Source organism: Mauremys reevesii, linkage group 7 (assembly GCF_016161935.1).
Source record: "Mauremys reevesii isolate NIE-2019 linkage group 7, ASM1616193v1, whole genome shotgun sequence".
Lineage (NCBI taxonomy): Eukaryota > Metazoa > Chordata > Testudines > Geoemydidae > Mauremys > Mauremys reevesii.
This window is the reverse complement of record NC_052629.1, coordinates 95,211,841-95,233,510: the sequence shown is the minus strand read 5'-3', so window position 1 is coordinate 95,233,510 and position 21,670 is coordinate 95,211,841. Positions and strand designations below refer to the sequence as shown.

Genomic DNA, 21,670 nt, shown 5'->3' with positions numbered 1-21,670 from the left:
ATAGCCTCCCTCCTCTCCCAAGGCAGGCTCCCGGACCATGACCCTGGAGAAGGTACTTCTGGTGAGTGAGAGCCTGATCAGAGCCATGCGGTGGGGGGGGAAACTCAGCCACAGGGGCTGTTCACGTACAGTTTAAAGGGCTCATCCCTGCTCAAAGCCTCATCGGAACCACGTGGTTTGGGGGGTGTGTGAAGAGAGTGTTGTGTGACGTGGTCATCCCAGAGAGCCCGCAGGCCCTCCTTTATGGCAAACCCACCAGGCACTGCTTGCTATGGGAAAGGGGTCCCAGCAGTTTGAAAATACTGAAATGAATGTAGAAGAAGCAGAACCCCACGTGCCCCTAGGCTGCCTGCAAGCTTAATTCCGTTGCCTGGCTGTGTGTGATGGCTTACTCATACCAAAGTGTCCCCTTTGTTCTCTGAAATGTATATTTTAAAATACTACCCTCCCTTTTTCTCCTCCCGCAGGTGCAAATGTTTCAACGCAGCCCCTATCTACTCCGTTCCAGAGGCTGGTCCAGATTAGAAGGCGGAAAAAATGAACTCAGGACGACATGTTCGCCGAGCTCATGCAGTCCTCCCACACTGATAGGGCTCAGCTGAATGTGTGGAGGCAAACAATTGCGGAGTCCCGTAAAGCATTACAGGAACACGAAGAGAGGAGGAGGGACGCACGCACGCAATGAGAGCAGGCAGGACGCTATGGTCAAGCTCATGGGGGAGCAAACTGACATGCTCCGCTGTCTGGTGGATCTAATGCGGGAAAGGCAGCAAGACCACAGACTGCTGCTGCAGACCCTGTATAACCGCCCTCCCTCCTCCCCAAGTTCCACAGCCTCCTCACCCAGACGCCCAAGAACACGAGGGGGGAGGCTACGGGGACCCACACACTCAACCCCAGAGGATCGCCCAAGCAGCAGAAAGTTGGCATATGCAAACTTTTGATTTGGTTTCTCGACTTGTCCTTTCCTCCTCCTCCACCCCATAACCCAACCCCCACCTCCCCCAGTCTGCCTTCTGATTTCTCTCAATGTGTAGTGCAACAAATAAAGAACAGTTTTTAAGCAATTTTGACTTTGTATCCTTTCATGTATGTATAGGGGGCAGATAACTTCAAGAGAAACAAAACAACTGTCACACCATACCCTGGCCGGTCATGAAACTGGCTTTCAAAGTTTCTCTGCTGCGCTCTTCTAATCGCCCTGTTGTCTGGCTGTGCGAAACTGGCCACCAGGCGAGTTGCCTCAACCTCCCGGCCCTCCATAAACATCTCCCCCTTACTCTCACAGATCTTGTGGAGCACACAAGCAGCAATTACAATTGGACTACTGGTTGTGCTAAGATCTAACCACATCAGTAAACTGCGCCAGTGCGTTTTCAAACATCCAAAAGCACATTCTACCACCATTCTGCACTTGCTCAGCCTATGGTTGAACTGCTCCTTACTACTGTCCAGGGTGCCTGTGTATTGCGTCATGAGCCATGGCATTATGGGGTAGGCTGCGTCCCCAAGGATAACTATAGGCATTTCAACATCTCCAATAGTAATTTTCTGGTCTGGGAAGTAAGTCCCTTCCTGCAGCTGTTCAAACAGACCAGAGTTCCTGAAGATGCGAGCGTCATGCACCTTTCCCAGCCATCTCAGTTGATGTCAGTGAAATGTCCCTTGTGATTCACCGGTGCTTGCAGCACCATGGAAAGTACCCCTTGCGGTTTATGTACTGGCCGCCCTGGTGTGCCTGGTCCAAGATAGGGATATGCGTTCCGTCTATCACTCCGCTGCAGTTAGGAAACCCCAGCGCATTAAAGCCATCCACAATGGTCTGCACATTTCCCAGAGTTACTATCCTTGATAGCAGCTGGTCAATGATTGCATTGGCTACTTGCAGCACTGCAGCCCCCACAGTAGATTTGCCCACTCCAAACTGATTCCCGACTGACCGGTAGCTGTCGGGCATTGCAAGCTTCCACAATGCTATGGCCACTCACTTCTCAACTGTGAGGGCTGCTCTCATTTTGGTGTCTTTGTGCTTCAGGGCAGGGGACAGCAAGTCACAAAGTTCCATGAAAGTGGCCTTATGCATATGAAAGTTTCGCAGCCACTGGGAATCATCCCAGACCTGCAATGCTATGTGGTCCCACCAGTCTGTGCTTGTTTCCCAGGCCCAGAATCAGCGTTCCACAGCATGAACGTGGCCCAATGCTACCATGATCTCCCAATCGCCACATGCTTCTCAGAATGTCTGTGTCCATGTCCTCATCAGTATAGTAATTGCGTGGTCGTTGCTTCCTCACCCAGTTTTGCAGGTACTGCACATACTGCTGGATAATGCGCAAGGTATTTACAATGGTCAAAACTGCATCGGAGATCTGAGCGGGCTCCATGCTTGCCGCGCTATGGCGCCTGCATGGATAATCCTGGAAAAAGGGCGCGAAACGAGCTGTTCAGTTCAAGATGGCCGCTAAAAGGCGGTAAATGGTTGTCTTCTGTAGCTTTCACGGAGTCGGGACGCTCAGAGCTGCAAGACTGGGAGAGCAGAATTTGCGGTGGAAACGTGAGTAGAGTTTGCAGCGGAAGCTGTGCGGCTCTGTTCATGATGGCCAAAAAATGGCAGGAAATGGTTAGATGAAAGAGTAGATAGAAAGACGAGAGGACATGCGAGGTGGATTCATTGTACCAGGAGACAGGTGGTGCACCATACTGCACCATCTGCTGGCAGTATGGCATCTGCCATAGCTTTCACGGACGGAGGAGCAAGTGACGGCACACATCCAAAAAAACACCCGCAAGAATCTTTTTGCCCCATCATGCACTGGGAGCTTAACCCACAATTCCAATGGGCGGCAGAGACTGCGGGAACTGTGGGATAGCTTTCCGTAGTGCACTGCTGCGACATTCGATGCTAGCCTCGGTACTGTGGACGCACTCCGCCAAATTCATGCACTTTAGTGGGGACACACAACACCAAATGTATAAAATCGCTTCCGAAAATTCAAACAAAACAAGTTCGAATTAATTTCGTACTGTAGACGTACCCTTAGACTAGGCCTTGGGATTCCAGTTTACAGCCTCTTACAGTATAACTCTGCTTATGTGAAAGTCTCTGGGTTGGGAAGTAGGAGGGAAAAAAAAAGATCAAGAGATGGCAGCACTAAAATTTATTACAGCAACATCTAAAGGCCCTAACTACGATCAGGGCCTCACTAGGCAGACACACAGCAAGATCGTCCCTGGTCCAAAGAACTTACAATCTAAATGGACAAGACAGACAGACAGACGCCTTCTCTACACCCAGAATTCATACAGCTATACCTGTTTTCATTAGGGGTGTGATTAAAAAAAAAAAAAAGCAGATACTAACCCCCACCTCCCCTCAATGTGAGTGTAGTTATACTGGTATAGCTTATTATCCTTCCTGTACAGGAGTAAGATATAAATACATTTATATTGGTGTAACTGCATCCACACTAGGGGAGTTGTACCACTTTGACTATACTGATACAGTTAAGCAGTACAACGTGTGTGTTAAAACAAGCCCAGAGGGTGGGTGGGGAAACAGAAGCAGAGAGGTGAAGTGACTTGCCCATGGTCATACAGCAGTTCAGTGGCAGAGCTGGGAATAGGACCCAGGTTTCCTTACTCCCAGTTCACCACCCTCTCCTGGGGACAGACTGGAACTGAAGGTCAAGTTACAGCACAACTGAGTCAAGGGACCTAATTACATAGGCTGACTCTGAAACACACAGTTTCAGAAACAGGGCAGCCCACCCTATGAAATGGGGGGACAGTATTAGAGTCAGGACAGAGGACGGCTGTATCCCTATTCCCTCTTGTGTACAAAGGCACTTGGAAGACTAGCTAGCTGGTTCTTCAATTTGTTTGGTGTTAAGATTAGTTATGTTTCCAGACAAGATGGGAACAGCCAGATGTGTGTCGAACTAGCCAATAATTTAGCTGCTGGTCGGAATTTAAGAAAGCAAGCAGTTTACTTTACATTATGCTTCCTGCTTCCCCTCTATTCAAATTTGAAGAGAGATCAAAAGGCCGAGCTCATCTCCTCCAAGCAGAAGGTATAGCTTTACTGGTGTTAGTCTGGAGTACAGCTGTTTAATGAACTGATTAGCATCTCACTGCTGAAGATGCACCAATGAGATACAAATGCTGATTAAAAATCAGACTGCAGGCAGGAAATGGCTGTTGTCATGGGATGATCAAAGGGAGGGGCTTGCCATGCTGACTCACTGGTAAACCAGCCTCCTTTTGCATTTATCAGATGGTTAATTGGGAGTAAATTAAAGTTGTAGGGGACAACTTCTCCCCTATTGTTCAGGGAAGGCAAATGCCTCCAAAATTCGCTCTACAATTTAGGCTGGAAGCACGAACTTCGATCTGAAGTTTCAGTGTGTGTATTTCTTTATAAGTCTACCATGAAAGAGACTATGACAAAACAAATTGCCTAATAGTCTACACTGGGGGTGCCTTTACATGCAATGGGGCCTGTCTATGTTGTGAACCACAATCTACATTGTATCTGTGCCAATCACAGCTTTTCCTTAGTCTACACTACAAACGTATGTTGGTATAACGACACTACTCAGGGGTGCGGAAAATCGTAGTTATACCAATCTATAGACAGTGCAATGTTGATGGAAGGGCTTCTTCTGTTGACATAGCTACCACCTCTCAGGGAGGTGGAGTACCTATGCCGATAGGAGAAGCTCCTCCATCCCAGTAGATAGCGTTTTCACTAGGGCTGTCAATTAATTGCAGTTAACTCACGTGATTAACTCAAAAAAATTAATTGTGATTAATCACACTGTTAAACAGAATACCAATTGAAATTTATTAAACATTTTTGGATGTTTTTCTACATTTTTCAAATATATTAACTTCTATTACATCACGGAATACAAAAAAGTGCATAGTGCTCACTTTATATTATTTTGATTACAAATATTTGCACTGTAAAAATAATAGTATTTTTCAATTCACCTCATACAAGTACAGTAGTGCAATCTCTATCTTGAAAGAGACTTACAAATGTAGATTTGTGTTGTTGTTACATAACTGCACTAAAAACAAAAAAGTTCACTCAGTCCTACTTCTTGTTCAGCCAATTGCTAAGAAAAACAAGTTTGTTTACATTTACGGGAGATACTGCTGCCTGCTTCTTATTTACAGTGTCACCTGAAAGTGAGAACAGGCATTCGCATGGCACTTTTCTAGCCAGCATTGCAAGGTATTTACGTGCCAGATATGCTAAACATTCGTATGGCCCTTCATGCTTCAACCACCATTCTGGAGGACATGCTTCCATGCTGATGATGCTCGTTACAAAAACAGTGCCTTAATAAAATTTGTGACTGAACTCCTTGGGGGAGAATTGTAGGTCTCCTGTTCTGTTTTACCTGCATTCTGCTATATATTTCATGTTATAGCAGTCTTGGATGATAACCCAGAACATGTTCATTTTATGAACACTCACAGCTGATTTGACGAAACGCAAAGAAGGTATCTATGTGAGATTTCTAAAAATAGAAATCCAAGGTTTAAGAATCTGAAGTGCCTTCCAAAATCTGAGAGGGACAAGGTGTGGAGCATGCTTTCAGAACTTAAAAAAGCAACACTGATGCAGAAACTACAAAACCCAAACCACCAAAAAAGAAAATCAACTTCTGCTGGTGGTATCTGACTCGGATGATTAAAATGAAAATGTGTCTGTCCGCTCTGCTTTGGATGGTTATCAAGCAGAACCTGTTATCAGCATGGACACATGTCCTCTGGAATGGTGGTTGAAGCATGATGAGATATATGAATCTTTAGCGCATCTGTCACCTTGCAACGCTGGCTACAAAATACGTTGCAACACCAGCTACGAAAGTGCCATGCGAACACCTGTTCTCACTTTTGGGTGACATTGTAAACAAAAAGCAGGTGGCATTATCTCCTGCAATTGTAATCAAACTTGTCTGTCTGAGCGATTGGCTGAAGTAGGACTGGGTGGACTTGTAGGCTCTCAAGTTTTACATTGCATTAAAAAAAAAAAACAGCTATTCTTTTGTACATAATTCTACATTTGTAAGTTGAACTTTCATGATAAAGAGATTGCACTACAGTACTTGTATTAGGTGAATTGAAATACTATTTCTTTTGGTTTTTTACAGTGCAACTATTTGTAATAAAAAATAAATATAACGTGAGCACTGTACACTTTGTATTCTGTGTTGTAATTGAAATCAATATATTTGAAAATGTAGAAAATACCCAAAAATATTTAATAAGTGGTATTCTATTATTTAACAGTGCGATTAATCGCAATTTTTTTTAAATTGCTTGACAGCCCTAGTCTTCACTAAGCTCTACAGTGGCGCAGTTGCTACAGAGCTGTAAGTGTAGACAAGCGCTTTGCTTGTGTAACACTAGGGATTTGTACACTAGGTTATAGCCATAGGTGGCTAAAACCAAGACAAGGCCTTAATCCCAAAATGTCAATCAAGACAGCCCCTCTCCAGCACCTCTGCCATGTTTAGCTTCTATGCTCTCCCAGAATAATCAAGTCTCCCTTTTCTCATTAGTACCTGCCCGTCCTTTAGGCACACAGCTGACATGCTGTGTTCACAGCTCTGTTTGGAAGAGAGTCAGGAACTCCTCTCATATGTTACACTTCCTCAAACACTATTTCTGGGTCTTAATCCTTTGTGCTTGTGATCTGCAGCTATCTGAGCATTGGCAGCTTTAAGGAAGGGGAAAGAACTGTTTTTGGGGTGGGGGGAGAAATAGGATAAACTTTAGGAAAGGTATGATATCAGGGGAGTGTTAAGAACAGTCTTCCACTTCCCTTGGGAAGACTAATTGTAAGCACATAAATAAAACTATCATGTCATTTTATTCAGTATTTCTCAACCTCTTCTGGTTCGCAAAGTAAAAATTGTTTAAATGATAAACTACTATTACATTTAACCTCACAAGCTTTAAAAGTTTTGGCTGCCCTGGAGTTATTCTGAAAAGTTTCTTCTCTTGTCTTTGGATCGTAATACAATTTCAATGCCTCGTGACCCTGTCCCAGCAGTTGCAACCCACCAGTTAAGAAATACAGCTCTAGTTCACCTCCCTGGCAATGCAGGATTGTTCACCAATTTATCAGTTTTACAGTCTAGTTTTAAATGTTCCAAGTGATAGGCTACTCAGACTTATAAGAGAGAGAGAAAAAGAGAGCGAGTGAGCAAAGATGGCAACAGTCACACACTAGCAGTGAAGGGACTGTTATTAAAGTTATTTGTATCACAGTAGAAACCAGAGGCCCCCAAGATGAAGGCCCCCCCTTGTGTTGGATGTTGCACAATCACAAACTAGGTTTTCACAGCAGAGTTTGCTGTGTTTGGCAGCAGAGTTTCACAGCAGAGTTTGGCACCTAGGTCTGAGCATGCAGGTTAGCCTAGCCCAGGTCTGAGCAGCCACACTGCAAGCCATACTTGAGTTACTCTCTTCACACCAGTGTTGCATTTTCCGATGTGGCTCGCTGGATTTCTGGGGGGGAATATCTTATCATTCTTTGTGCTGCAGTCAGGTGAGCTGCTCTATGGATTCTTTCCCAGTGACTTGTGGGAGAACTTGCATGTTCTTCTGGGCACATGGGGGGAATTGTGGGAAGGCATTGGAAGACTATCAGCACTACATCCTCAGTGCACAGTGGATGGGTTACCACCACGGAGTGGAACCTGGGCTCTAAGTCACCCCACACCAGTCAAGCCAGCTAGCCTGAGCTGAAAGTACCATTCAACTCAGGGGAGGAGTTTGCATGTGTGGATGGGAGGGCAATGGGGCAACACCCAAGTAAAAACCTCAGCTAATTCTGCAGTGAAGTTATACCCACAGGGAGAGAGTCTCTGCCCTAAAGAGTTTATCTTAACTAATGGTGAAATTTTCAAAAGCGCTTAGTTACTGAGGCCTGTTCTACACTGCGAGGGTGCGGGAAAAAATTGATCTAAGTTATGCAACTTCAGTCGACATACTTAGACCTACTCACTGCGGTGTCTTCACTGAGGTGAGTCAACTGCTGCCGCTTCCCCATTGACTCCGCCTGCACCTCTCACGGCAGTGGAGTACGGGAGTTGACAGGAGAGCGCTCGAGGGGGTCAATCTATCACGTCTATACTAGATGCGATAAATCGACTCCCGCTGGATCGATCGCTGCCCACCGATCCGGCAGGTAGTGTAGACATACCCTTAGAAGCCTAAGTCCCATTAAAATAAATCAATGGAGCGTAGGCTCTTAAGTCACTTAGGAGCTTTTGAAAATTTTATTGTACAATGAGACATGACCTGGCTGACTGTAGTAGGACCTACCTGCATCACAGTGATAAATAATCTAAATGAACACAAGAAAGGAAGGATTATTACACTTATTTCACACAAGGAATTGAGGAACAGAGAGATTGAGGGCTTGTCTACACTTGAAACTCTACAGCAGCACAGGTGCACCACTGCAGCACTGACACTACCTACGCTGACAGGAAGGGTTGTCCTATCATTTTAGGTAATCCACCTCCCTGAGAAGCAGCAGCTAGGTTGACAGAAGAATTCTCCCAGTCAACTTAGTGTTGTTAACACTGGAGGTTAGGTTGGCTTAACTATGCTGCTCAAGGCTGTGCATTTTTCACACCCCTAAGTGACATAGCTAAATTGACCTACCTTTTTAGTGTAGAACAGGCCACAGTGACTTGCTCGAGATCACACAGCAAGTCTCTGACAGACAACAAAATCGACCCCCTTATCTCCACAATCCCAGTCTAATGCCCTAACTACAAGGCCATCCTTCCTCTCAAAGGCAGACTAGAGAATCAGATTGGCTTAGGCTCCATATTGTGAAAGGAGTCATTTTCTAGTAACCTAAGGAAGGGACTGGGAATCAGGATTCATGTGTTCTAATCCCAGTATTGTCATACACTCGCTCTGAGAACATGGATGAACCATCTCATCTCTCAGCACCTCCCTGAGATACAGCACACACAAGGGATGGAAAATCTTAATTCAGTCACATTTCCCAATGCTTTCAAATCCTTGGATGGAAGCTGACAAAAGAGCACAAAGGCTCTTTAATACATACCTTCTTGTCCCTTCAATTATCATCTTCAGACAACGTTTAAAGATATCCTCAAATGATCCAATGAGCTGACTGTTCTACAGACAAAGAAAGAACAACTTGATTTGTTACAAGTTTTCTCTGACGAAAGTCACATAGACCATGCCAAGAGCAGAGTTCAGCCAAACAGACTGTGAAAGACTCTGGTAGCCACTGCACACAGTGAACAAGGAACAGTGAGGCAATGACAACTAAAGTTTGAAGGTCATTCTTTAAAAGGCTGCCCATAAAGTTAATAAATCCTGGTTTCATTTGGTAACATGGCGATAGCCTCCTAGGGAGGCCAGGATTCATCCGTGTAAAGAAGCCATGGATATTTGGGTTGCCTGGCAATTAAAGGATTCTAATGGACAGTAAATACTTCTGACAAGACTCATCTAAATTCTTGGGCAAAGTCAAGGAATCTCTCTCCATGGTTGTTGCACCGGCATTGCCTTTGATGTGCTGTCACTCTGAAAGGACATGCAGCGAGGGGTAGGAGAGCCTTCTAAGGACCTGATCCATAGCAGCCCCAAGATTTTAGCTCATGGTATTTATTAGACCACAGAGGGGAAATGCTTGTGGATTCTCAACTCCCTTGGGGGGCAACTTACCTCAACTTGCTCGTGTTTAGCATCGAGAAAAGGACCAAACTGGAACAAGAAAACAAGAAGTTAAGAAAGGAATTCAAAGAGAGAAAAATCTATCCCTTGCATCCTGCCTGCTCACTGACTCGTGCTCCAGCCCTGAACTGTGACTCAGGCTGCATTAAACATAGATAATATACAAGACAGCTGGAAAGAAAGTTTTCTAGAGACTAGAACAGAGACTGGGAGCCAATACTCTTAGGTTCCATCTCCTGGCTCAGGGAAAGTGTGTGGTCAAATGGACAACAGAGGAAGGAGAGCCAGGATTCCTGAGTTAAGGAGGGAACATAATTTAGTGGATGATAGCGGGGGACTGGGAGTCAGGTCTACTGGGCAGAAGTGGGCATAGAACAACTACATCACTTTGCCCCTCTGTGCCTCAGTTTCCCCACCCAAGAGCTAACATCTAACTTGAGGGATGTAATGTGGATTAGTGGGCAGAGCACTGGGCTGGAGACCTGGGTTCTAGTCCCACCTCTGCTACTGGCCTCTGAGTGATGTAAGGCAAGTCACTTTCCTCTCTCCGTGCCTCAGTTTCTCCATCTATAAAATGGGTATTATGTTACTTGCCTCCTTTGTAAAGCACTCTAAAAAGTGCTGTCAGAGCAAGGGAAGCTGTGTGATTGATCATACACTGGGAAAGTGCTTTGTGATCACTGAACATAGGTTTTCCCAACATTGGATACAAATGGTCCATTTAGCTCAGTCTACTGGCCATTACCAGATGCTTTAGAAAGAGGACCCCTTGGAGGCCAATTATGGGGATCACCTTGTTCTTCAAGTGCTTGTTCATGTCAATTCCAGTCAGGTGTGTGTGTGCGCGCGCACGCACATGTGTACGGTAGCTGGAAGATTTTTCCCAACACAGTGATTCTCAAACTTTTGTACTGGTGACCCCTTTCACACAGCAAGCCTCTGAGTGTGACCCCCCTTATAAATTAAAAACAAAAAAAAAAAAAAAAAAAAAAACACACCCCCCACTTTTTAATATATTTAACGCCATTATAAATGCTCGAGGCAAAGCGGGGTTTGGGGTGGAGGCTGGCAGCTTGTGACCCCCCCCCCCATGTAAGAACCTCATGACCCCGAGGGGTCACGACCCCCAGTTTGAGCACCCCCGCCCTAGCAACAACTGTGGCCTGGGCACCCCCTAGAGTCACACCTTCATGGCGCCCAATATAGAGCCCTGCTGACCCTACACCCCCTCAAGTTCCTTCTTTACCACCAATGACAGTAGCTGGAACTTCCCCTTGCTCTTCTCTTGCTTCGGCAAGTGGATTAGCAGTGCTTTATATGCTGTACATAGTTAGTTTCCAGTAGTTACTATAGTTTAGTAGGTCTTTATAAGTTTCAGTTACGGGGGGTTCCCCCCACATTTGTTATTGGGACATGCCGTGATCCCTGGGCTTTAAGACTTGCCAGATTTGTGTGACGCGCATGCCAAAAAGCGATCCCCCACACTTACTGCTTACAGTGCTTGGGCGAGGGTCACCAGGAAGACCACGGCAAGATCTGTTGGGAATTCCAACCAAGAACCATTGAGGAGAGGGAGCAGTATGTCAATATTCTGCTTATGGAGGCAGCTCTCTGACCTCAGTCAGACCCAGGCACCGCTGATCCTGCTCCCAGCACATTGTCTTCGGCACAAAGTGCTCCTGCACCATCTTTGCAGGATCCAGCGTCTAAGAAAGATGCTGGCAAGGAAGCTTGGCACAGTCATGGAGCCTCTCGGGGACATTCCAGCCTTCGGCACCAGGCCCAATCACCGGCGCAGAAGAAATAGAGCTCAATCGGGCCATGGCTCGGGGACTCAGTGTGGGGCAACGTTGACTCCTGCATAGGTGAGGCAGTTGAGACTGGGCCCATTTTGCTCACCACACCTGTGGAGCATCTACCGCTCTTGTACACTCCAGAGGCTTTCGAGGTGGCGCAGGACCTACTGAGGCTCATGGCGCCGTTTTCACTGCCGAGACAGGAGAGTGTCCCGGCACTGCAGTTTCCATCCCAGCACCCTGTGCAGTCTAAGGGAAAGCTGGCAATGATGGCACGCTGATCCCCATCACCTCGGCACCTTTCTACTCTAGCACCACCACCCAGGGAGCACAGTTGGTCCCCTGCTTCGACACTCTACCTGAAGAAGAGCAGTGACACTCTGGTCCTCCTACTCTGAGTCAGATTCATACCGCTTCAACTATAGCAGGAGCAGATCATCCTCATAGCACCATAGGCAGTCCCACCCGATGCAGTTGGCCCCTCAAAGGCAAAATCCACTGCAGTGGTCCTTTTGGACTCTGTGGGCTTTCCATCAAGTCCTGAGTCAGAGCCAGGGGTCCCCCTTGGGTGCAGCATCAGTGGTGTCCGCGACGTTCATTCTCTCATGAGACCGAAGTCAGTACCTCAGTCATTAACACAGTTACCTTCAGCACCGGAGGCATCAGCAGCCCCGAATGCGGCTATGGCACACCCTTGGCACTGACGCTACAGGAACCCCAGTACACATGTTACACCAGCTGCTGGCACCAGAATGGGGCCTGATGTCAGCACAGACACCCGCACCTTTCACAGCACCAGGACCAGGCCAACCTCCCACAGTTCCCACAGGGTCAAGAGATCCCTCAGGCGAGAATGGAAGGGAGGAACCACCTCTCCTGGTGGTCTCCTCCTTCTCATCAGATGAGGCCCTAGCATAGAGATGGGCAAACTTTTTGGCCTCAGGGCCTCAGCAGAGAATAGAAATTGTATGGCGGGCCATGAATGCTCACAAAATTGGGGTTGGGGTGTGAAAGGGGGTGAGGGTTCTGGTTGGGGGTGAGGGCTCTGGGGTGAGAATGGGGGATGAGAAGTTTGGGGTGCAGGAGGATGCTCTGGGCTGCAGGGCCGGCGCTTCCATTAGGCGACCCTAGGCGGTCGCCATGGGCGCCAGGATTCAGGGGGCGGCATTTTGTGCGCTCCCCACGGGGTGCATGGGAGCTTCCGGTTCTGCTCCCGTCACACCGCCGAAGGACCTGTCACCTGCGGCATTTCAGTGGAGGGTCCTTCTTCGGCAGCGCGACAGGAGCGGAACCGGAAGCTCCCACACACCCCGTAGGGAGCGCACAAAATGCCGCCCCCCAAATTCTGCCTAGGGCGCCAGAAACTTTGGCGCTGCTCCTGCTGGGCTGGGACCAAGGGGTTCGGAGGGCAGGAGGGAGATCAGGGCTGGGGCATGGGGTTGGGGTGCAGGCTCCGAGCGGAGCTTACCTTGAGCAGCTCCCAGAAGCAGTGGCATGTCCCTCCTCTGGCTCCTACGCGGAGGCACAGACAGGCGGTTCTGCACGCTGCCCCATCCGCAGGCACTGCCCCTGCAGCTCCCACTGGAGCACACAGCAGCTGGAGCTGGGCCATATGCTGCGGTTTCTGGGAGCCTTGTGGTGCGGCCCCCAACCCAGCGCCCTGGCTAGAGCATTGGAGTGGGGCCAAGCCGCATGGTGCAGCCCCCAATCCAGCACCCCAGCTGGAGCACCGGAGCAGGGCAAGTCCCAGACCTCACTCCCCAGCATAAGCTTGCAGGCCATAGTTTGCCCACCCTGGCCCTAGAGGGCACTTCAGTAGCCCCAGCTCTAGAAGACTCCAGGGTGTTGCAGCAGCTGCTGCGCTAGGTTTCCCAGGGTCTAGGCATTAAGGTAAAGGAAGTTGTGGATGATGGGGACCCTGTGGTGGACATCCTGGCTCCCTCTAGCCCTGCCTGTATCGCCTTGCCACTGATAAAAAGACAATCACAGACATGACCAAGACCCTTTGGCAGACCCCAGCCTCACTGCCACATATGGCCAAGTGCAATGAGCACTAGTACTTTGTGCCCTCCAAGGGCTATGAACACCTCTGTTCCCACCCTCAGTCTGATTTACTGGTGGTGGATGCCGCTAACCAGCGGGAGATGTAAGGATTTTAAGGCCCTTCGCCCATGAATAGGGACGCCAAAAAATTGGACCTTTTCAGGCAAAAGGTTTACTCCACAGGGAGATTGCAACTCCGCATATCCAACCAGCAGGCCGTCCATTGTCAGCAGGTACTCCTACAATGCCTGCTCAGTGATGGCTACATTTACGGATTGCTGCCCTCAGACTCCTGTGCTGAATTTTCGGCTTTGGTTGAGGAAGGGAAACTGATCTCCAGAGCATCCCTTCAGGTGGCACTTGACGGGGCAGATACAGCAACCAGAGTTATGGCTACTAGAGTGGCCATGAGAAGGGACTCATAGCTTCAGGTTTCTGGCCTCCCCTATGACGTACAGCAGACCATCCAAGATCTGCTCTTTGAGGGCGAGACTCTCTTCTCAGAGAAGATTGACAAAAAGCTAAACAGCCTTAAAGATTCCAGAGCCACCCTCAGGTCCCTAGGCCACTATACTCCTTCGACGCAGCAGAAACACTTCTGTCCGCAGCTCCAGCAGCGGTTCGGTCATCAGAACTGCCAAGATGGGTCCAGAAGGAGGAATCGGAATGGCAGGAGAAGGTCACACCAACCCTCTGGCCAGGGCTCGGGACAACCCAAGCCGTTGAGGTCAATGATGGTGTACCACATCCGACAATGGATCCACCCCACCTTACCTTCTCGTCCTGACTATCCCCTTTGTACCGTGCCTGATCCTGATCACCTCAGACTGATGGGTGCTCCTCACGGTAGACTAGGGATACTCCATCCAATTCTGTGACCTCCTGCCCTTCCAAACCCCTCCCCGTCCCGCTTCATGAGCAACTCCTTATCCAGGAGATGCAGTCGCTCCTATCTTTAGGGCAGTGGAGGAGGTTCCTTAGGAGCACAGGGGTGAGGGCTTTTATTCCCACTATTTCCTAATACCGAAGGCCAAAGGCAGCCTCAGGCCCATCCTGGACCTGCGAGGACTCAACAACTTTATAAAGAAACTCAAGTTCCGCATGGTCTCTCTGGCCTCCATCATTGGCTCCAGCAGACTGGTATGTCGCTCTCAACTTGAAGGATGTGCACTTTCATATCGCGATCACCCAGCCCCACAGGAAGTACCTCAGGTTTGTGGTGAACACCACTCACTACCAATTTACAGTCCTCCTGTTCAGCCTGTCAGCAGCACCTCATGTTTTCACCAAGTGCATGGCAGTCGTAGCTGCATTTCTGTGCAGGCATCAGGTACAGGTGTTTCCTTACCTTGACAACTGGCTGATCAAGGGTCACTCCAAGACCCAAGTAGAAGATCAGGTCAGATACATCAGAACCACCTTTGACAACCTGAGTCTCCTTCTAAATGAAGCAAAATCAACTCTGTCCCCAGTCCAGAGGATAGAATTTATAGGGGAAATATTGGACTCGACCCAGGCCAGAGCATGCCTGCCACAAGTGAGGTTTCAGGCCCTGATTGATATGATTTGAGGCCTCAGATAGTTTCCCACCACCACCACAGCAAGAAACTGCCTGAAGCTTCTTGGACACATGGCTGCCTGTACCTATGTGGTGCAGCATGCCAGATTAAGGCTTTGATCTCTTCAGTCGTGGCTCGCGTCAGTGTACCGCCTGGCCAGGGATAGCTTGGAGAGAATCGGGACCCTGCCTCGCCTGGTCCTCAACTCCCTCCTAGGGGGCTCGACCCTCAGGAGGTATGCTCAGGGATCCCTTTCGCCAGTCTGCAGCCATCTCTGTTGCTAGTGATGGATGCATCAGACTTGGGCTGGGGAGTACATCTAGGAGACCGCAGGACTCAGGGTCTCTGATCTCAGGCGGATCTGGCTCTTCACATCAATGTCAGAGATCTAAGAGCGATGCGCCTGGCATGCCAGACCTTCCGGGCATACTTAACGGGACAATGTGGTGTCATGACAGACACCACCACGACAATGTTCTAGATCAACAAATGAGTGTGTGCGCTCCTCTCCCCTGTGCCAGGAAGCCCTCGTGCTGTGGGACTTCTGTGTAGAACATTCACTACACCTGCAAGTGTCGTACCTCCCTGGGGTACAGAACAAGCTGGCAGATCACCTCAGCATGTCGTTTCATGAACATGAGTGGTCCCTTCGCCTGGACGTCGTGATTTCAATCTTCCAGAGGTGGGGCTTTCCCCAGATAGACCTATTCGCCATGCAATACAACAGGAAGTGCCAGCAGTTCTGCTCCTTCCAAAAAAAATCACAGCCTGGGCTCCAGCAGATGTTTTCCTCCTCCATTGGGGAGGTTGTCTCCTATACGCCTTTCCACCCATACCGCTCATTCACAAGGTGCTCCTCAAGATCTGGATGGAACAAGCTCAGGTCATATTGATAGCACCAGCCTGGCCCAGTCAGCACTGGTACACATCTCTCCTAGACATGTCTGTGGAAGCTGCCACTCTTCCCGGACCTTCTGACACAAGATCACGGTTGTCTTCAACATCCGAACCTTGAGTTGCTTCACCTCATGGTATGGAAGCTCCATGGTTGAACCAGATTGAGCTTTCCTGTTCAGGCCAGGTTAGACAGGTCCTTCTTGGCAGCAGAAAACTCTCTGAGAGCCACATACCTTGCCAAATGGAAGAGATTTTCAATCTGGTTGGTGCAGCGCCATTCGTCCTTGACACTAGCATCAGTGCCGCTTATTCTGGACTACTTCCCCCATCTGAAGCAGCAAGGGTTTCGTTATCGTCAATAAGGGTGCACTTAGCCGCCATCTCGGCCTTTCACCCAGGCGAGGAAGGCTGCTCTGTGTTTGCTAACCCGATGGTCAGCCAGTTCTTAAAAGGGCTCGACTGGCTATACCCCAATGTCAGCCAGCCTGTCCCCGTCTGGGACCTCAACCTGGTCCTTTCTAGACTCATGGGACCGCCTTTTGAGCCCTTGGCAATGTGCTCCCTGCTCTACCTCTCTTACAAGATGGCATTCCTGGTGGCAATAACTTTGGCCAGGAGGGTGTCTGAACTCAAGGCCCTAACCTCAGAGTCCCCTTATACTGTGTTCTATAAGGACAAGGTGCAGCTCAGGCCTCACCCTGCTTTCCTCCCAAAAGTTGTGTCACAGTTTCACATTAAACAGAACATCTTTCTCCCAGTGTTCTACCCTAAGCTGCATTCTAGCGGTAGGGAGCAGACTCCACTCACTAGATGTCTGCAGGGCGCTAACCTTTTACATCGAGAGAACGAAGCCGTTCAGAAAAATCGGTCCAGTTATTCGTGGTGGTGGCAGGACAGAATGAAAGGCCTACCCATGTCGTCACAACACATTTTGTTGTGGATCACATCCTACATCCGCGAGTGCTTCAGCCTGGCAGGGGTTCCCGCATCCCCGATCGCTGTGCACTCCACCAGGGCGCAGGCTTCAACAACAGCGATCCTGACTCTGCTCCCTACTCAGGAAATCTGCAGAGCAGCAACGTGGTCCTCCACCCACACTTTCACCATGCACTATGTGATTATGCAGCAGGCTTAAGATGATGCAGCCTTTGGTAGAATGGCGCTCCAATCAGTGGATGACTCCGACCCCGCCACATGAACTTGGGCTAGGTGACTCCCAGATTGGAATTCACATGAACAAGCACTCGAAGAATTAAAAACAGTTACTTACCTTCTTGTAACTGTTGTTCGTTGAGATGTGGTGTTCATGTCCATTCCAATACCCACCCTGTACCCCTCTGTCGGAGTAGCTGGCAAGAAGGAACTGAGGTGGTGTAGGGTCAGCAGTGCTCTATATTGGATGCCATGAAGGTGAGACTCCAGGGGGCACCCAGGCTGACCCTATGATTGCTGCTAGGAGAAAAATCTTCCTGCTACTGTGCGCGCGCACATGCCTGATTGGAATGGACATGAACACCACATCTCGAAGAACAACAGTTACCTTCTTGTAACTCTTTTTTTCAAGGTGCCTTTCACCTTTTCTGAATAGAAGGGTAAATCACTGTCTCCCAAGGGTATTTAATAACTGCCTGTATTTGTTGGACACTCTCACAGGGATTGTGAGGCTATGGGTAGCTTTATGTAGTTACATACAGACATTGGGCTTCATTTTTGGTTTAAATTCATTGTGCATTCTTAAAATATATATATATAAAATGAGATTATCTAACAAAAAAATGTTACTGCAACTAGTCTCTTCTGGGCAGACACGGCTTGGTTTTGAAGTCACACTACGACCTCTAGTGGGCTAGCTGATAAACCCTATCCCTTATGTGGTACATAATCTAAAAATTCTTTGGTTTACAGCTAGTATTGTTTAGAATTCAGTTTAAAGACAAAGAGGCAACATGGGCTAATGGATAGAGCACTGGCCTAGCAGTCAGGAGACCCAAGTTTATTCCCAGCTCTGCTACTGTGGGCAAGTCACTTCCTCTCTCTCTGCCTGTTTCACCTCCCACTCTTTATTTGTCTTGCCTATTCAGAGCAGGGACTGTCTCACTGTATCTGTGCAACACCTTGGACAACAAGGCCCCGACCTCAGTTGGGGCTCTAGGCTATACTATATACCAGAACTTCCTCTTAATACTACTGTGCACTTACACTCACTCCTGTAAGTTACTGAGTTATTTCTTTTTCAGATGGGGAAGCCTTAGACACACAGACTTTCCCAAGACACAGAACAAGATAGTGGCAGAGAGAGCCCCTGGCTTCCAGTCCTATGCTCAAGTCACTAGAAATCCTAACGTAATCCCCTGGCCTGGGTGGTTGTGTCCCATGCCCCTTGCACCCAATTTACAGTAGGTCACAGACATCCTCTGGACAGATCAGCTTGAGAGGTCCTAGAATCTGAACTGTTGTACGCCTCACACACTTTGGAATGAGCTTCCTCTGTCCCAGGGAAGTATGTAATCCATTAATCAATGTCTCTGCCTCCGTGCCCACTCCAGAGAAGATGCGAGCATGTTACAGTTCAGCTAGAGACAGATTCACATCGTTTATGGATCGGGCACAGAGAAAGGCATGTACTAACTCTAGGTTGCACTAACTCTAGGGCTATTCCTGTCAACCAAGAAGATGTGCACATTACAGCAAGGTAGGTATTTGCATCAGGGAATTCAAAACTTCACATGGAGATGAAAAAAAGCATTCATATATTATGGGCCTTGTGAGCGGACTTGCAGCAATAAGCTTTGACTAAGAAGGGTCATCTTGCTTTTTGGATTGTAGCCTAATTAATCACATCATTTTTTAAGCCTAGTATTTTTGAATGGAAACAGTTTTCAGCTTTATGTTATACCATTTAGTTACAAAGCAACTGCATAAAAAAAGGAAATAAAACTAAGGTCCTGAAAGCCCATGTTCATTAACTATCCCATAGAACTTTTTGTAAGAGCATTAACCCCAGTGGCCTGGCCAAACTCCAGCTTTGAGTAATTCCATTCTGCCTCCTTTAATTCCCCACCTGCAATTTTAATTAGATATGGGAATCATCATCTTTTCTAGTCCTAAACAGTTAAGTTGTGTTACTATGCAGTCAAACAGCTGCAATGATTCTTAAAGGATTTGTGCTTTAGCATCCTATTATTATGGACCAAGGCCACAACTGGAATCAGGACCTCATTGTGCTAAGAACTGTACAAACATACAGAACGACACAGACACTGCTCTACAATGCTTACATTCTAAAGCCCCAATCCTGCAAAAAGTTATGCACATGCTTAATTTAAAGCATATGAACAGTCCCCTTGACATCAATGGCACTACTCACATGCCTAGAGTTAAGCACCTTTGTGCTTTCTCCCATGCTGCCCCTCACACTGAGAGGAGCTCCCCAAAAACATCTAGAAAGCTACCTCATTATCCTCCTTCAAAACTCTCAAGACTTCTGTTCTGTGATGCCTTCAAAAAAAAAAAAAAATTGACAATAGTTAGGCCGCTGGTGTGCTGAGACCACAGTCTAGCATGCTAGCCAGTATTGTCTCATTGTAGTCCTGTCTGTCTGTCTCCATCTGTTGTCTCTGGTCTTATACTTACAGCTTAGTGCAAGGACCGTGTTTGTGTTTGTACAGCACCTAGTGCAATTGGGAGCCTTGGCCCATGACTAGAGCTCCTAGATGCTATGGTAATACAAATAATAATAAAAATGCTTAAGTTTTTTGAGAGATCAGAATATAAATTTATGTCCAGATGTAATAAGAGTTGGAGGTAGAGGAGAACAGGTCCTACATAAACAGAAGAAATATTTCAGGATAATTACTAGGGCAAAAGCCATTTCTCAGGAGACACCTAGTTGGGACTGCAGCCCTAGTTTTGCCAGGATCTCCCTGTGGGAAGACCCCTGCATGGAACCCCACTGAAGTCAATGGGCTCCATGGTGGGCAGGGGTCCATCTGCAAAGAATTCATTGCAGGATTTGTACCCAAACATGCAACTCTTCTCCTGAATAATCTAAAATTAAGGAATAGTCTCTCTTACCAGGATGCAAACATCTGGCTTGTCTTTGTTGATAATATCAATCAGATCCAACATAGGGTCATAGGTGATGCTGTCAGAAGTTGTGTAGGGCCCACAAGCAACCAAGACCATTTGCAGCTCCAAATCTAAAATGTATTGCAGCAGTGTCAGCACAAGTTTCTAAGCTCCCCCTCTGCCCATAGGGCATCCTCTATCTTGCCATCACACACGTGGGGGATTTCCCTTTGCCGGGTGCTGTTTTCTCTCTCTAAGATCTTGCTGTCAGATGTTGTACACAGAAGCATCCATCATATGGAAAGAGAGGAACTGTGGTGTGACTTTTAAGATCACACACACACACACACACACAGCTATTTCTTAGCTGTTAAGATTTTTCTGGCTGCGGTGTGCAATACAAAAGAGCATTCCCCACCCTGCCACTTAAAATATTTCTCTTTATCATTTTATTTAAAAAAACACTTCTCTTCTGACAGGCAATCATGTAGTGCCACATCACTGATGGAGGGAAGGAGGGTAAAAACCCAGACTACAGCCAAGACATTGCTTGTGTTAAGTATTTGCATGGGGAGGATGAGAAGTAGAAGGAAGAGAGACAATTCAGCATCATGAGTGATTCATACTGCCCTGTTCAGCTCACCTCCAAGTTTAGCCAGATGTACTGATATCTTCGTTGCACAATAAATCAAGCCAGAAGTTCTCAATGAAAGGGCACATCAGACTTTGAGGGGGCCTGATGAGCCTTCTTACAGTTCAGTGGTTAGGTCACAGCACCACTCAGGTTTGGCTTATCCACCCCTCCATCATGGCCAGGGGGTAGGGGAATGGCTCAAATTTAAAGGAGTGGTGTTGCCATCTGGTCTGCAGGAGGGGAGATGTGGCATCACCTCTCAGGTTTGGCTCAGCCACCCCTCCATCTGATAGAGGAGAGACTGGGCCAAATTTGAGTGGGTGCTGTTGTGACTTAGTGTGCTTGGGGGGGGGGTATTTTTGTAGTGGGGGGAGCCTTGAAGTGCTAAGGGGGGCAGTGCTAAGGCGTGGTTCAAGGGAGGTTGAGACTCTGATATAGAAAGACTGGAGAGATCAACAGTGACTTCTCAGCATGTGATGAACGGATCATTTTTCCTCTGTTTCCCTCCCGGATTGCCCTTCCAGTAGCAATAAAATTCAGCAGCTTTCCATCTACCGGAAGGGCAATCCGGGAGGGAAACAGAGGAAAAATGATCCGTTCATCACATGCTGAGAAGTCACTGTTGATCTCTCCAGTCTATCTATATCTGTATCTATATAGGCCTGTCTTAAAAATTCTAATTAAATGCCTTTGGTTGGGTTGAAGCCAGACCCTGAAATTAATTCAGCTTTTCATTACATTCTCAGTGCAGAGTCAGAGCACAGGAGATTACTTTAAACAATAGATCACTGGGATCAGATCCAAGAACAATCCCACAATGGACCTATTAAAAAAAAATAAGAAGCTATGCCCAGTAATGATGCTTTTAAACAGTTTCATATGCACCAGATCTGAGAAACTGCACTAGCTGCAGTTTGTGCTGGAGAGAG

At 47.6% G+C, this 21,670-nt stretch overlaps 1 protein-coding gene across 2 annotated transcripts in view; it reads right to left on the bottom strand.

Moving 5' to 3' along the window:
- POLA2 (DNA polymerase alpha 2, accessory subunit) overlaps window positions 1–21,670 on the bottom strand; it is a 50,915-nt gene that overhangs the window by 16,039 nt on the left and 13,206 nt on the right. For both annotated transcript variants that reach the window (XM_039482714.1, XM_039482713.1), the window contains exons 11-13: window positions 20,114–20,238; window positions 9,736–9,774; window positions 9,107–9,180 (exon numbers count right to left, since the gene is read on the bottom strand). In XM_039482714.1, the coding sequence (XP_039338648.1) occupies window positions 9,107–9,180; window positions 9,736–9,774; window positions 20,114–20,238 (238 nt within the window). The remainder of the gene's footprint in view (window positions 1–9,106; window positions 9,181–9,735; window positions 9,775–20,113; window positions 20,239–21,670) is intronic.